General features: G+C 39.7%; 1 protein-coding gene across 5 annotated transcripts in view; it reads right to left on the bottom strand.

The window, feature by feature from the left end:
- Positions 1–15467, bottom strand: part of SORCS1 (sortilin related VPS10 domain containing receptor 1) — a 580968-nt gene that overhangs the window by 86281 nt on the left and 479220 nt on the right. For all 5 annotated transcript variants that reach the window (XM_055118868.1, XM_055118867.1, XM_004611935.3 and 2 more), the window contains exons 14-17: positions 14182–14289; positions 12467–12584; positions 10839–10969; positions 7185–7298 (exon numbers count right to left, since the gene is read on the bottom strand). In XM_055118868.1, coding sequence (XP_054974843.1) covers positions 7185–7298; positions 10839–10969; positions 12467–12584; positions 14182–14289 — 471 coding nt within the window. The remainder of the gene's footprint in view (positions 1–7184; positions 7299–10838; positions 10970–12466; positions 12585–14181; positions 14290–15467) is intronic.

Genomic DNA, 15467 nt, shown 5'->3' with positions numbered 1-15467 from the left:
GCCCCTTCCTTTGAGCAGTCCCAGAAATTCTAATGTTGATATAGTCTGTGAAATGAGATTCGTGCTGGACATATCAAGGGCTGCATTGATCTCAAAGATCCTCTAGTATGATCCCTCTATTTATACATAAGGAAAAAGAGATGTGGTTTAGAGTTTACCACAGCAATAGAGGAGGCAGTTTTGGGCCTCTGGACTAGTTTGGTGTTTTCTTCCATGATGCCACATGACCTGTGGAAAAAAATGGCTAAAGGCAACACAACACCATCAACATGAACAAGCGCAGCCATGACAGGAACAAAGTCCCCGTGTGCAATGAGACCTACTGTCTTCCTTATTGCCCATCCCCAAGGCCATTCCTTTAAAAACAAAACACCTACACCTAAGAAAGGTTGTTATGAAGCTTGAAATGCTCAGCCACAGACAATTTTTGAGGACTTCAGTGAGACATCATGGTGCTGTGGTAGAAAACTGTTGCCTGAGCCCCGGTAAGATTGAGTCTATAAATGATGCAAGGGCTCTCCTTCCTCTAGACTTGAAATATATACAACACTTTCAGAAGAAAATTTTTTTTCATGATGCTCACTGACAAAACTGGCTGAGGTGAAATCCAAACATTAAAATCGCCACCGGGCACCGGGAATGGGGGTCAGTTGGGAAATGATTCCAATGAGATACTAAAAATAGCAATTCCAGAGCAAAAGCAGGATAGCCAGGATCTGTTCCAGTGGCTGATGCAGGGAGGATTCTGTCTATAGAAATCATTTCAGAAACATTTGAAATGTCGCTTGATAATATAAAGATTGATGATTTTGCTGGAATTTATGTAGACAATACTATATTTTTCTGTCCCCACTAAATATGTCTATATTAATACTGAATTAATGGTGCTTTAAATTTATTTTTAAGCTTTCTGAGTAAATGGTCATACTGTAGATTGGTACAATAACCATAAGATGCAATGAGACACTGAACTGGGTCTCATTGTGTTGTGAAGGATTAGTGGTTTCTCTAAAGAATCTTTAAAGACTGAAATTTCTATACATGCTTTTTTTTTAAAAAAAAAGACACATCTTGGGGGCTGGAGCGATAGCACAGCGGGTAGGGCATTTGCCTTGCACTCGGCTGACCCTGGTTCGATTCCCAGCATCCCATATGGTCCCCGGAGCACCGCCAGGGGTGATTCCTGAGTGCAGAGCCAGGAGTAACCCCTGAGTATAGCTGGGTATGACCCCCCCAAAAAAAAGCAAAAAAAAATTTAAAAAAACACATCTAGAACTCTCTGGAGTTTATAAGCAAGAAGAAATATGTTCCTGAAGAAGTTTATCTCGGTTTCTTAGAGTAAACCAGCTCAATGCCCACTTTATTTTATATTTACAGGATCTTTTATGGTTGGCATGAGATGAGGACTGTCTTATTTAATTTAGCAACTTAGATTTGCAGCATGTTTCTTGGATCCAAAGCAATATAAACAAAATTTAACCATATATAAGTAGAACTAAATGAGTTTATGCTTGTGTATGAATTTACATGTAGCTACAAAGAAACAATGGGGAAAGCACTGGAATGAGTTCCAGAACTAACATGCAAGGAAATTTACAAATTAACATTTATTTCATTTTATTTTAACAGATCAACTCATCCACTACCCAGGCAAATGTGTTCTCTTCTTTGAGGGACATAGAGGAACAGGCACATCCTTTGGAATATGGTAGTTTCTAATTACATAATTTTTATGAGCCTATGTTGGCTATTATTTCTGTTTTACAGATAAGAAAAATGGAGCTAGGTTGAGTATTTCTGGATCTCAGCTTTTTAGTGACTATTAACTATCAGAGGAATGTCTGGACTAAAGATACACAATAAGGAGAAGCTTCCCCCTTGTTCTTATTTCACTCCAAAGGAAACTCAGATAGTTATTATTGGTACCAGCAATTGCAATTTGCAAATTGCCTACTACCTCCAAGATATTGTGCCATAGCCTCATCTACTCAAATCCCAAAAGAAAATGGTGCAATTGTAGAGATCACAAAATTTAACTTTCAAAGATAAGAAGTCTTTTGCAAATAAAGCACTAAATGACAAAGGTATATTAAAACTCTTATTTGTTTCATTATAAAATTATTTCTTTTCATCAAACAAAATACCCCCTTTATGTTTCATTTTCTGTCCATACTAGGTGGGTTCTCCTAGTCTCCTAGTTTTTCTTGGAATGGAGGTGTCAAGGCAACATGGGTAAGATGGAGCACTATAGCACTATAGACCCGTTGTTCATTGATTTGCTTGAGCGGGCACCAGTAACGACTCCATTGGGAGACTTGTTACTGTTTTTGGCATATCGAATATGCCACGGGTAGCTTGCCAGGCTCTGCCGTGTGGGCAGGATACTCTCAGTAGCTTGCCGGGCTCTCCAAGAGACACGGGAGAATCAAACCCGGGTCAGCTTCGTGCAAGGCAAACACCCTACCCGCTGTGCTATTGCACTGGGTAAGAGGTAAGTAGCTTCAATATAGGGCAAAACTTGGTTCCTACATTGCTCTATGGTTTTGATGAGGCAGGAGTGGAAGGGTGGAGTGCTAGCTGAATTTAGTTGGTCACTTTAAATCTCAACCATGGAACAGATAGCCGGTAAAAACAGATAACAGAATGGCTTAGGTTGGAAGATGGCAGCAGATAAAAGGAGTACCCCCCCCCTTCACGCCCCCCCCCCCTCACACACACTTCTCTCACTGGACTCTCCCTGAACCTGTGCTCTCTCTTTCTCTCTTTGCACATGTGCAGGCAGAATGCAGAATTAGGTAGGGCTCCCAGGCCTGGACAAATGGCTGAATACAGGCAGGCCCATAGCCCAACAGGGGCAGAATACAGGCAGGGGTTCAGGTGCCCCCTTAAGGTTCAGATTCAGGCAGGGCTTAGATGACCAGGCAGGGGCAGATATTAAACACAGGAGTCTCACCCATGTACATGTGGCTGTGGCCAGAGATTAGGAAAGTCAGAACAGGATGAGAGGAACTGCTGGGATACAGGTGGGAGGACCAGCGACTGGTATACAGTGCATAGCGATTTCGCCCACACACACATAGCCAGGAGCAGAGACTAAGGTAAGCTACAACAAGATATCCGGGAACCACTAAAGTACAGTCCGAGAAGGGCCAAGGACATGATTTCAGACAAGGACAGCGTCTACCAAATAGAGAGTAAATTGGGGACAGAAGAGGAGTGGACCACACAGATATTGTCTATGAGATAAGGCAGCACTAGGGATAGGACAAGTGATGTCTTTCATGGGCAAAGGAGAAGCCTGGGCAATTGGGCTGGGATCCAGACCCATTAGTTAAATCATACAGTAGAGTAACTTTCAATCTGATGAATTTTGTTTCCAAATATTTCATACAATGCTCAAGACCCCACCAGCTCAGGAAAATCCACTTTCACACAGTTTGAGAATCAGAAACCTGGACTCCACAAGACCGACCATGAAAACAAGTGTTTACTGTCACCTGGTGGAATTTTGTATACTCCAATCTAGCCAAGAACTAAAACAAAATTGCTCAACCATTCACTTCTACACAGTGACCCTGATAAAATTATGGGCATCTCCTCAAAAGAGCATTTCTGTAGGGCATAATAGTAACTGATGCTGGGACTCTTTCCATCATGGTGAAGTGAAGTGAACTTGAGAACACTGCTATATATAAAGGGTAATAACCTGACTGTGGAAGCAACCATAACCATTTATAAAATAAAGCATTTGAAAAAAATAAAAGGAAAAGGATGGTGTACCCGCACGCTTCCAACTAAACTTTCAGAAAGGTTATGCTGGGGCATTATCTTGTTAAGCTTGACTGACAAAGGACAATTGTCTAGGAGACCCCATCCAATTCAAGTCCAGACAGCATATCTGCATCATGTGCTCCACTCTGAGGGACAGAGGCGAGGTGATAAAGCCAGGGGGAAGTAAAATGTATGATGAGAGTCACTCTCAGGATGATCTTGCACTTGTGATTCCTCTACCTTCATCCTAGCCTAAAGCTAAATATGACTGAGCGTGAGATGTACACAGATGGCTAAAATGAAGAGACAACGGTGACCAAATTTTATAGGCTTTCAGGCACCACACAAACACTTGTCCTTGAGAAAACTAAGAGCATGCACCTTTCCCAAGGTCAGTTCCTTTGTTTCTTTTGTCTGGAAAGGCTTTCCGCAACTTGTGCATTTGAAACGACCCATGTATCTTCTAATGAATCTCTAATTCATGGACTCACAGACAGCATGTGAGCAAGAAGCTAGGGTGCTACCTTATATGAAGATAAGCAGGCAATGCCTGATAGTTGGAGATAAGAATTTAGCTGATGGCTATGTGGCATTTACTTTACCAGCAAGAGTAATACCTCCAATTGCTCAAGAAAAAAGACTAATTAGCTTTTTTGTTGTTGTTTTTAATAACAATTTTTTTCTTATGGAAAGAGGCCAGTAACTGAAGCATTGTTCATGACAGTGGAAAATAGGCAATGACCCCCGTACTGATGAAAGCATAAAATGAAACTATCCCAGGTGCTTTAATCCCAGAAATTATAAGTAATTATAGATAGAAGGTAAACCTGTGTATTTGAACTTGGAAAGATGTTTATGAAATAGCAAACAGAAGAACAATATATTTAGTAGGAACAGACATGTATAAGTAACGTCCCAAGTTACTTTTGTATTTTTTCTCTTGGCATAATGGAAAAGAAATACTCATTTAGCAGCATGCAAACCAAACAGATAACAGTCATGTGCGGGGAGGGGCCGGAAATGGGGTGGTGTTCTAAACTGGCTTTGTAAACATGAAAACATACATGTACATTTCTTGTGTTTTTAAATACTTTTACATGTATAGCTAAATATTTCATAGCAGTTTGAGACTGGCTGGAATATTAAATAATTAATCTGTGCTCATAAAATTCCACAGAATCAAAATCATCAAATGAAGGATTAGAGTGATATGAGGGAAGGCATAGGTTTTTTTGTTTGTTGGCTTAATCAATTTAATTTGTATTCTTTGACAATGCCTTGGTTGGCTAAAGACACTGCAAGTAAAATTTAGTTCTATGAGGCCTTCTTGGAAGATGATTTTAGGTCATGTTCCAAGTAAGGGTCTTCTTGCACCTAATTCAAAGTATGTTGTTAAGATAATATGGTCTTGTCAGTTCTGTCCTGTGACCTTAACTCACAAACCTTAGGCAAATAGTCACTGTACTCATGAGTTCTAAATTTATAGAGCAAGGTACTTATTGTGCCTACTATTGTCTGGTTTTAGTCACATGTTCTTACACAATTTTTCATACTGACACAAGTGAAGCTTTTCCAAAAAAAGTCTGAATAAATAGATGAAATAAACAGATAAAGTAATAACAGAAATCCACTAGGATCAGATGTTCTAATATCATGCCAAATAACAAAAATAAACATGTGAGAGTGAAGGTCAAATTCTAGGCAGTAACATTAGTGATCCTTGAACTAATAAGTATAAATTAATTGAGAAATAGTCTTGTGCCTGAGACCTTACTCTGAATCACATCTTGTCAAAAAGAGAATTTCAGGGGCAAAGATATAATACAGCTGATAGAGCACTTGCCTTGCACATAGCTGGTGAGGGTTTGGTTCTTGGCACCACATACAGGCCCCTGAGCACTGCCAGGAGTGGTACCTGAGTAAGAGTCATGTGAAAGCACCACGCACAGCTGGGTGTGGCCAAAATCAAAGCCAAATTCTAATTTCAATTTTATATGATATGAAAGAAAATTCCACGGGACAGAATATATGTTATAGTATTGTTATTTCTGACACTTTCTTTTATGAGTTAGTATTTACTTGGATTTCACTTACTGTGTTTGCTAAAATTAGGTGACCTTTCTTTAAGGAAAGCTTAGCAATGTTTATGTGAATGTGCATGTGATAGTAAATCAGAAATTGAGGGGCTCTTGGTTTTATTCTGTCCATTCCAGTGTTTAAGCGGCATTTGGAACGACTCAGACTCCTCTGCCCTTCATCAGCTTCCCCTTCTCAATATCAGTGAGAAAGTAAGATGACTTCCCTGATTGCTTTCGTGAAAAGAAAATAATGAATTCTGAAGTTAAGTTGGGGGGCGGTGTTTCTAATCTTCTTTACAATGGTAAACACTCTGGCAACTATAAGCAATAAAACTCCTTTCTTTAGCATTCCTTCACCATTAAGAATGGTCATTTTATCAGCCCTTTATAATATTCTACCATGATACCAGGTCTAAGAACCTTGCTTACTAGTTCCTATAAAATGCTACTTGTATTTTTCTCAGATTTTGTGATAGTATTCAAGTAAATCATAGCCTTTAGACCTTCATTCAAAGCTTCTTTCTTTAACCCTTAATATCAAAAGATAGAGATATTCGAGGTATTTATCCATGTGTGTTCCCACTTTTAAAGTAATAAAAATGATTACTTTAAAGTATATTTAAAATATTTATTTAATATAGTTATACAAATATAATAAATTTATATGTATTTATACATATATTTGTATACATATAAAGGGCTGGAGCGATAGCACAGCGGTAGGGCGTTCGCCTTTCATGTGGTCTACCTGGGTCACATACAGTGGTGTTAGAAGAGCAGTGAGGACCTTAGCATTGAACTCTACTTCAATGGTATTAGGTAAGCTACACAACATCAAATAAGCAACAACAAGAACAAAATACATTACTTTATGTTTACAAAACTCAGAATGCATACCTTAAATGTGTCAAGACTGGGTTGCCACTTTTTTTGAAGAGTTGCTGAGCATTTTTTTTTTGTATGTGGCTTCCACATTCATAAAACAGGAATGGACACATGAAATATTTATTTGGCTTCCCCATAAGGATGCAGTGAAGGTAAAATGCAGCCTCAAATAATTAAATAGTTCTGAGATCAAGTACCAGACAGTGTACACATGTGTGCATGTTCATTTTCATTCGAGGAACTGTTTCCTTTATTTGTAAGTAGAGACTTCTCAGATGTAATCTGCACCATTAACACGAATCTGTTCTGCATTCTTAAAATGAATGCAAGGAAATGATGCGCTATAATTAAGGATTCTGGGCTTTGTTCAGAAGTTATTCAGTTAAGATTTAGCACATGCTGGAAAGCAGCAAACATTGCTCTCGCACAGTCACTACTTTGGACACTCACCCAGTGCTATTGAGGTAACTCTGTCCCAAGCTGCAGTCCTTCGACAGAGAAGATGGATTGAACCAAAATGCTGGCAGGCACTGACCATTGCTATGTCGCTCATAACCATAGTCGCTGTGGGGAAAAGAGCCAAGAGAAATCTTTCAGGAGGTAAAAAAAATTACTGAGAATAACACTGTGTTAATCCACAGCCAACCTCTGCCCTAAGCAATTATTAGTCCAACCAAACAGGGGGAAAAGCCATTCAGTGAATCAATTTCTTTCTAATATGGAACTGTGTTTTTGCACAAACTATCTATTAGTTATTAAAAAAAAAAATCCTACAGAACCCAGACGGAGAAATGCTGACTCAGAGATCAAAGCTCAATTCCCTATAATTACAACAAAACACATTTGAGCAGAGAGAGGCTGGGTTTGCCTTAGGAGCATACACAGTGCTGACTGAGGTTGGGCTCGGAGAAGTCTGTAATTAGAAAGGAGGTCCTGGGGAAAGCTCAGCATAAAACTTCATCAGAGAGTAGCATGGCCACATGTGGCCAGATCCTCATTACTGATGATGTCTTTGGGGTGCTCTTCCAAAAAGCACATCTGGATCTACCAGGTAGAGCTGAGCCATGTCTCTCTGTGCATGAGCCATATGCTTCAAAGTCACAGGAGAAACTGCAACGTCCTTCAGGAGTCTTGTGAGTCTTTCCCCAAGGAAAACTTTTGTTCTAGCCAGTTAGCATCACCAAACGGGGCTATCTGCTTTAAATCCTTTCTGCTTGCAAACAGACAGACTTTCAGCTTTTTCTCATTCTTGCCTCCCTGGACCACTGAGTTCCCTGATAACCTTGACTTCTGGAAGATGTGCCTGAGCACAAGGGTAGGCAACAAATAGCACCTCTCCATGTACAGGCAGTGGTCAGCAAACAGTCTGAACTGGTGCATCTGTGCGAGGGAAGTGAGATGCTTGTAAAGGAAGATTGGGAAGGGAGATATGGGCTCAGCGAAGGGATCTGTTGCCAGAGAGCTGGCACTAAGAATTCTGCACAGACCAGCTGGATTTGGTGCTGGTTCAACACAGCATGAGTAGGGAGATTTCAGAATTGCTTCCTATAGGATACCCAGAGCTCATTTAAAAGAATTATGTTACAAAGAATGGAGAATGACAGGAAAGGTCATATGGAAGCACATCCTGTCCCAGGGGAGAGCCAAGCCAAGAGGGAACATAAGATGTAACCAGCTTTCATTATGTTAAGTGGAATTCTTGAAGTTCCAGCTATTGGTAGATATTTAAAAAGGTCATGTGAATCTTCCTAAATATTTTCAGACATTGTGTCATTCTAGACCAGCCCCTGATAAGAAAATTTTACAATGTCCGTTTTTATTATTCATTTCCAGTTCTCAGAATGCATTTGCATTATCAGGATGTGTAGCAGATTCCAATTACAATGGATGCAAGAACTGAGTCAAGAATGAGGAGCCTGAGTGATAGAGGAGTGAACAAATCTAATTGCCTTCCCTTCACTATAGGCCAATGCCAACTTATTTATGTCACCTGTGTCTCAGCAGATCCATAGTTGGAAACCACTGTCATTTAAACAGGATGATTTTTTCATGGATCTGCAGGGAATTTCTGTCAATGAACTGGTGGTTGAAACCCCAAGCTTGGATAAGCTTGTAATTTAAAAAGAAAGAGAACTACAATGACAACAAAACACTGGCTTCTTTTGGAAGCTAGCAGAAAATCTCTGCAATGTTTCCAGGGGAAATCAGGAAATTGTGATATCTCATCTCCTTTTCATTTTGGTTTGATAAGAGAAAATATATCTGCCCTTTGAAAAGTGTATTTCATTTGCCAAGAAACCGGCTGTTTGGTGTGGCCAAAATATATCTCATTTGTAAAGAAAGTAGCTAAAAGTAAACTGCTAAGAGGAAAATGGTTGCTCTTTTAACAAATCTTCTGGGAAGTGAGAATATGAAGACAAGAATGATGGGGTATGGTGATTTAAAACTTTCACTGACTGAGGACTGGCGTGATAGCTCAGAAGGTAGGTTTCTTGACTTGCACGCACCCCACTCAGATTCCTGGAGCCTTATATGGGTCCTAGAGTACCACCAAGAATGATCCCTGAGTGCAGAGCCAGGGGTAAGACCTGAATTCCACCCCACCTCCGCAAATGTGCAGACATTTTTCCTGTGAATGTATTTCAGTGTGTTGATTTCAAAAGTTAGGATGGACATTAAAGAATATTGTCATTTCAAAATTGTCATAAATCAAGCAGTACTCACATTTGGGAGTGCCCTACAGAATCCTCATAAGCCCCCAAACTACTGACACTCTTTCATCTTCAGGGTAAACCCAGAGAAATTCAGCTCTGACTCTTGGCTTTCCTTATCTACAAGATAAGGAGGTGGGGTTGAAGGGGCAGGTGGCTAACTGCGCTGGGCCTGTGCAGTGCTGTTGACCACTCCCACTCCCAGAAGTACATAACAAGATCTCCTTCCCAGAAGTATATAATAAGATCTCCTCCCCACCTCCCAATATATATGTATATACCTAGTACATTACCTCAACCAGTTTCTTTTTGGGTCATATCTGACGATGCTCAGGTGTCATTTCTGGCTCTGCACTCAGAAATTACCCCTAGTGGTGCTCAGGGGACCATATGGGATGCTGAGAATCGAACCCAGGTCGGCTGTGTGCAAGGCAAATGCCCTACCCGCTGTGATATCACTCCAGCCCACAACCAGTAGCATATTGATTAACAGTTATGTGGCCTGTGATTTCAAAACAATTACATGTTTGATGCCATAACTTTGGTTCTTATGCAAGGAAAAGTTCAGTCCTCTAACACTGAAGGATATATCTAACAGTCCCTTATTAAAACTCAAATTATGTAAACAGAGAACAAGAAAAGGGAAAAGAACAGACTGAATGTACCTGAGCAAGAAAGTGACCACCTACTCGTCGTCATTACTCATCATTTGTCAATGTCACCTGAACGGTACACATTGTCTAAGAATAAGGCAAGAACATTGTGACACAAACTAGGTTTCTGCTTAGCAAATGCTCCAGAAGGTCTGCTAGGGCATTCTCAGTTCTGTATAACTTCCAAGCTCTTTGTACTTTTCCAATTTAGATAGACTTAATTCTAGTAAAGGAGAAGTCTGATTCAAAATGTAACTTAAGAGCTGCAGACTGAATACCAGTGAGTCCTTCCTTCCTCTGAATTCGAAAATAGCTTACAAAGTTCTTTTATGCAAAAGCCAGATGCCCACTAGGTAAATACCTGTGGAGAAGAAAGTCTGCCACCTTGCAAAAAACAAGGTCTAGGTACTAAGGAGTCTTTATTTTGAGCACAAGTAATATTAATTTTTGAGAAGTCCACTTCTTTCTTTTCAAATGTTGCAATCTGAAGAAAGTCAGGTAACTGGGATCTATCAAATTTCTGAAGACGATCACTAGTCGTCTTTAAAATAGTCCTTTAGGATGGAAAAAAGGAACAGTCTCATAGTTAGCCATATGTCCCAAGAGGCAATTTCACAAGAATATGAAGATTATCACGGAGCTCTGTGTAGGTTAGTATTTCAAATACAGGTTTTAGTTCAGGCCCATGTGGATTTGACGGGGTGAATGAATGACTCTATGGAAGAGCAGTGCAAGCTCACCAGTCAAAATCTGCCTCTGTGCAGACACAGGGTTCAGATTCCATAGCTCCAGCATATTTTCCTTGCATGCACTTCCGCTCAGATTTTCGCTTCTTATATATCCGTTTGGCTCCCATGATGCATGCTTCCCCCTATAGAGAGACAAGGATCTCAAACAATTGGGAACATAGTAGGGACCTTCTCTGTTCTATATCAACGCAGTTCAGGGACCACAGTTTCAAACCTTAACATAGTCCAAACTTAGATATTGTGTGCTTTGTGCTAATAGCATCCTCTTTGCAGTATTTAGAACTCGATGATAGAATGAGTCTAAAACCCAAGAATCACTAAAGCTGTATCAAGAAATATCTTTCTTTCTTTATGGAGTCATTAAACTTTTCTTGACAACGTGTCAGGCACAAAGTCCTATTAGGGACACTGGGATATAGACAAAAATAATTGCATTGTCAACAACTTTGGAATAATTAAGTTCAATGTTCTTGTAATAAAAAGAGTACATATTAGCTTTTATGAGCATGTGAAAAACATATTACTAAGAAATATAAGACTTCATTTTGTCCTGATTTATTTTGCCTCTGCCTACACAATTTTATAGCTGCATGTCAGTCTAAGGAACAAGTGAGAGAACAGCATTCAGTGTTTCTGCACAAAACAAAAGCTCTGAATATTACAATACTTGTGCATCCCAACGGGAGACACATTGGCAATGTAAATGGGCGACACTTGTATTGTGTCTTTGAATAGAGTGGGTGTTGCTAGCTGGTTCATCCCTAATTGTCAGACAGAGTGTGTGTGTTTGTGTATGCGTGAGAACTAGAGCAGAGTTTTCTATAAGTTATTACAAACTTGTTTTCTTAAATAAAAAGACAAAACAAAAACCTCCTTTTAACTGGTTCCAGGACACAGCTACCTATAAATATATTACCTAGTCTAGGTCTGGACCAGATTATGTGTCACTGGCTAAATATGGTGAAAGCTGTGCAGCAAGAATCTTCAGTATATCATTTGAGAAACCAAGCAAAAACTTTTCTGCTTCAGGTAATCCAGGAAGAGTGACTTTCACTGAAGCATTTTGATAGGAGTTGCATAGCTGAAGGGTCAGGACAAAGGAAAAGTTCCTATTGACAGCTATATTAACATTCTTATACCACAAAGACTTTGCAAGAAAGCAAGACCTACCACCTAATCCCAGGCACTCAGAGCAGAGCAAAAAGGTTTATCTGGCACTGCTCACCAAGTATGATTTTGTTATTTTATGTCTCTGTTTGCACTGCAAGATGAAATGAAGATCATTTCCTTACTCCTGCTCCTACCTTGCAACCATATGCAGACTCAGATAAATTATGTTTGGATCCTGGTGCTGAGTTGGTATTTCATTGGGAGTTGTAAGTCTAACAGAGCACATTTGAGATTTTATCTCATTATATCCTTGTACGATAAAAATAGAAATTACTTCACAACAGACTATAAATGTTCAGTGTGTTTGCTGCTATAGAAGACAAAGCATATCAGAGAGCAGGAGGTGAACACTTTAACTGACAGCACCCCAACTGGTCTTTAATGCAGTTTCCCCCAGTCAGGTCCCCTGCCTCCCTCCCAGGAGTCAGCATCAACTCCTTCCCTCCTACCTGGCTGTGCAGCTGCCAAGGTCTGTAGTCCTCCTCAGCACAACGTCTATCAAAAATGGACTTATAGTCCACTTTTACCAGCTGCCACTCAGAGCGGTGACTGAAGTGTCCAAACACTCTACAGAGTTCACGATGATACAGAACAATCACAATAATCACAGTGCCAATAGTTGAAACAACAGCTAGCATGGGCTGAGTGCTTACTGAGAGTTTAGCATAGTTCTTAGCACAATATATGGATTACACTGTGAAATGCGCTTAATCCTCAAAATACATTTGGAAGAAACTATTACAGACTGTCCTTTACATCTGAGTCACCAAAGGCTCAAGGAGTTAATACACAAAAATCAAAGCCAAGTCACTGAGTGCTAGCAGAGTTAGAACTCAGGTTTTTGACTTAAGAGCCTATTTCTACATAACTTTGCTTAAATTAACTCTGTCCCCGGGCCCTTAGCAACTATGATTAAGGAAGCAATTAGCAATGCCATATTTTATGTGTTTCAAGGTCATACTACTAGATTATCTTGCTAATGTTTAGATGATATGCTCCTATCATTTATATGATATTCTACCTTCTGAGCAATCCCAAGGAATATCGGTCATCAGGACAATTTAATAATAACAATTTCCTTCACTATACATTTGGCTATCCTTAGACACTCAAGAATTAATGAGGTATTTCAGTTAAGAATAACAGGTATAGATAAGTCAAAAAGAGGCCTTTTCTGTCAGCTTTTAAGAAGAGTGTTTGCAAAGTAAAAAGTAAATAAAACAAATTTTGGTAGAATTTGTCCATCGAGTGAAAACATGGAAAAACGTGTAATTATTAGGCATATGATAAATTTGTATTGAACTTTCCTACATCAACTAAAGGTGCGGGGAATAAAAAATATAGGAGACACATGAACTATTAACTTGGATTTTAAATTCTCATGAGTGACAGGATCGATGACTTGCAAATCTCTCTGTTTTCCATGTCCAATTTTTTTCAGGGAAAACCACAGTTTCATATTTCAAATTCAAAGCTCATATTTGGAAACCTACAGGCAGGCAAGTCATTAATCAAGTCCTTCACAAATTAATGATCATCACTTTCCAGACAAGAAGGAGTGCAAATGCAATTTCACAAGAACAGATTGTTCTCATGGTTTTCTTAATATGCCTCACAATTGGGTTAGGGAAAGAGCCAGGGAAAAATAAAATCCTTTGTGGGATTTTCATCAAGCTCTGAGTTCTGCCTTAAAGTGAAATCCTTCTTTTATGCTTGTGACTTTCTATATATCAAGTTTGTTTATTATTAAGGATGTAAATTTATAGCCTTTTTTTTCTATAGAAATGATCCCTTCTAATTTCCCTAAGCTCATTCAAGAAAGAAATAAGCTGTACCCTTTCGCTGTTACCATTCAGTGTGGGCCTCTCAATAACTAGCAAGAAGCCAAGAAAAATGCCTGCCTACATTATTCTTTCTCTTTAGTTAAAAAAAAGCATGAAATCATAGGTACTGGTGGTGTGCGCAGACCGAAGTCTAAAAGTAGGCGGGGGGTGGGGGGGAAGGTAGACCTAGCTAAAAACATCTTTATGGAAAAAAGCATGTAATCATAGGTACCAGTTTTGTGTGCAGATTTAAGTCTACCTACAAGTAGCAAAAGAGGTAGATCTAGTGAATGACCCACTCTATGGGTTTGAGATAAGCCATTCATGCTGTTCCAACTTACGTCATGATGAGCGTCTCTTCCCCGGGTTCACCCAGAACCCCATCCACAAACAGTGGGATAGATGTGAAACTGTATTTGCTCCAAGATCTCCCTTCATCAAAACTCAACCTAGTGACAACAAAAGAAGAATTGATAAATCTAACACTGGATCTCACAAGAAAAAAAATCCTTTTAAAAGAGACACTTTCATCTAGGAGAGCAACATTTTAAAACTGGGGTCTTTTCAAAGTGAGCCGTCCTTGACAATGATTATGGTTGCTGATAAAGAAGGGAGATGGGTAGAGGGAAGATTTGAGACCCATATGTGTTTTACCTTCAGTGATGGGAGAATTGCATGAAATGGGGGTAACATTCAACTGATAGATATTTTTTCAAATGTTGAAATACTTTTAAAATTTAAGTCCTTTTATTACAAAGGAATTTCAGTCATACAAAGTTCCAACACTGTCTCTTCCACCAGTGTACATTTCCCACCACTAATGTCCCCGATTTCCCTTCCGCCACCCCTTAACCATGCCCCCCTGCATCTGCCTCCATGGCAGACACTTTGCTTCTCTCTCTCTCTCTCTCTCTCTCTCTCTCTTTCTCTCTCTCTTTCTCTTTCTCTTGGGCATTATGGTTTGCAATTCAGGTTCTGAGAGATCATCATGTTTGTTCCTTTACCTATTTTCAGCACAGTACTTCATTAGAAATGTGATCTCTCAAAAACCTCACCACCCTTCATGAGAGATAGTTCAATGAACTAAGCACATGTTTTGCATGCAGAAGCTCCGGGAGAGATCCCCAGCACCAACAAGTCCTCTAAGAAATTCTAGGAGTGACCTCTGAGCATTGAGCCATGAATATCTTCTGAGCACTGTCAGATATGATTCCCAAACAAAACAATAATAAAACCACAGCCTCACCGAAATCTCACAGCAATGCTTTCAGGTGATTTAGAAGAACAAAATCCTTATGACATCTACCTAGATGACCTTACACAGCATCTGTAAGTATTAAAAACCCTGTGCAGCTTCCCCTTAGGTTGTTGAAATCCCGGCTGACACATTGAATGAATAAAGAATAGACCCCCGGGAGTAGGAGGAGTCGGAGTCGGTGACTTTGCTGGCCACACACAGTGTGTTCCTTTGCTCTCACTTTTGCTCAGAATACTTTCCCCAGGCAAAACCTCTGTTTCTCTTATTTATGCAACTTTCCCTTCCAGTGACTAGAAAGACTAAGGCTGGAGGGAAAATCAGGCTTTTGTGCTTGAACAAGCTCTCATTTGGAGAGAACCTCTTTCAAAA

The sequence above is a fragment of the Sorex araneus genome, chromosome 11 (genome assembly GCF_027595985.1).
Source record: "Sorex araneus isolate mSorAra2 chromosome 11, mSorAra2.pri, whole genome shotgun sequence".
Lineage (NCBI taxonomy): Eukaryota > Metazoa > Chordata > Mammalia > Eulipotyphla > Soricidae > Sorex > Sorex araneus.
This window is presented reverse-complemented; position numbering and strand designations above follow the sequence as displayed.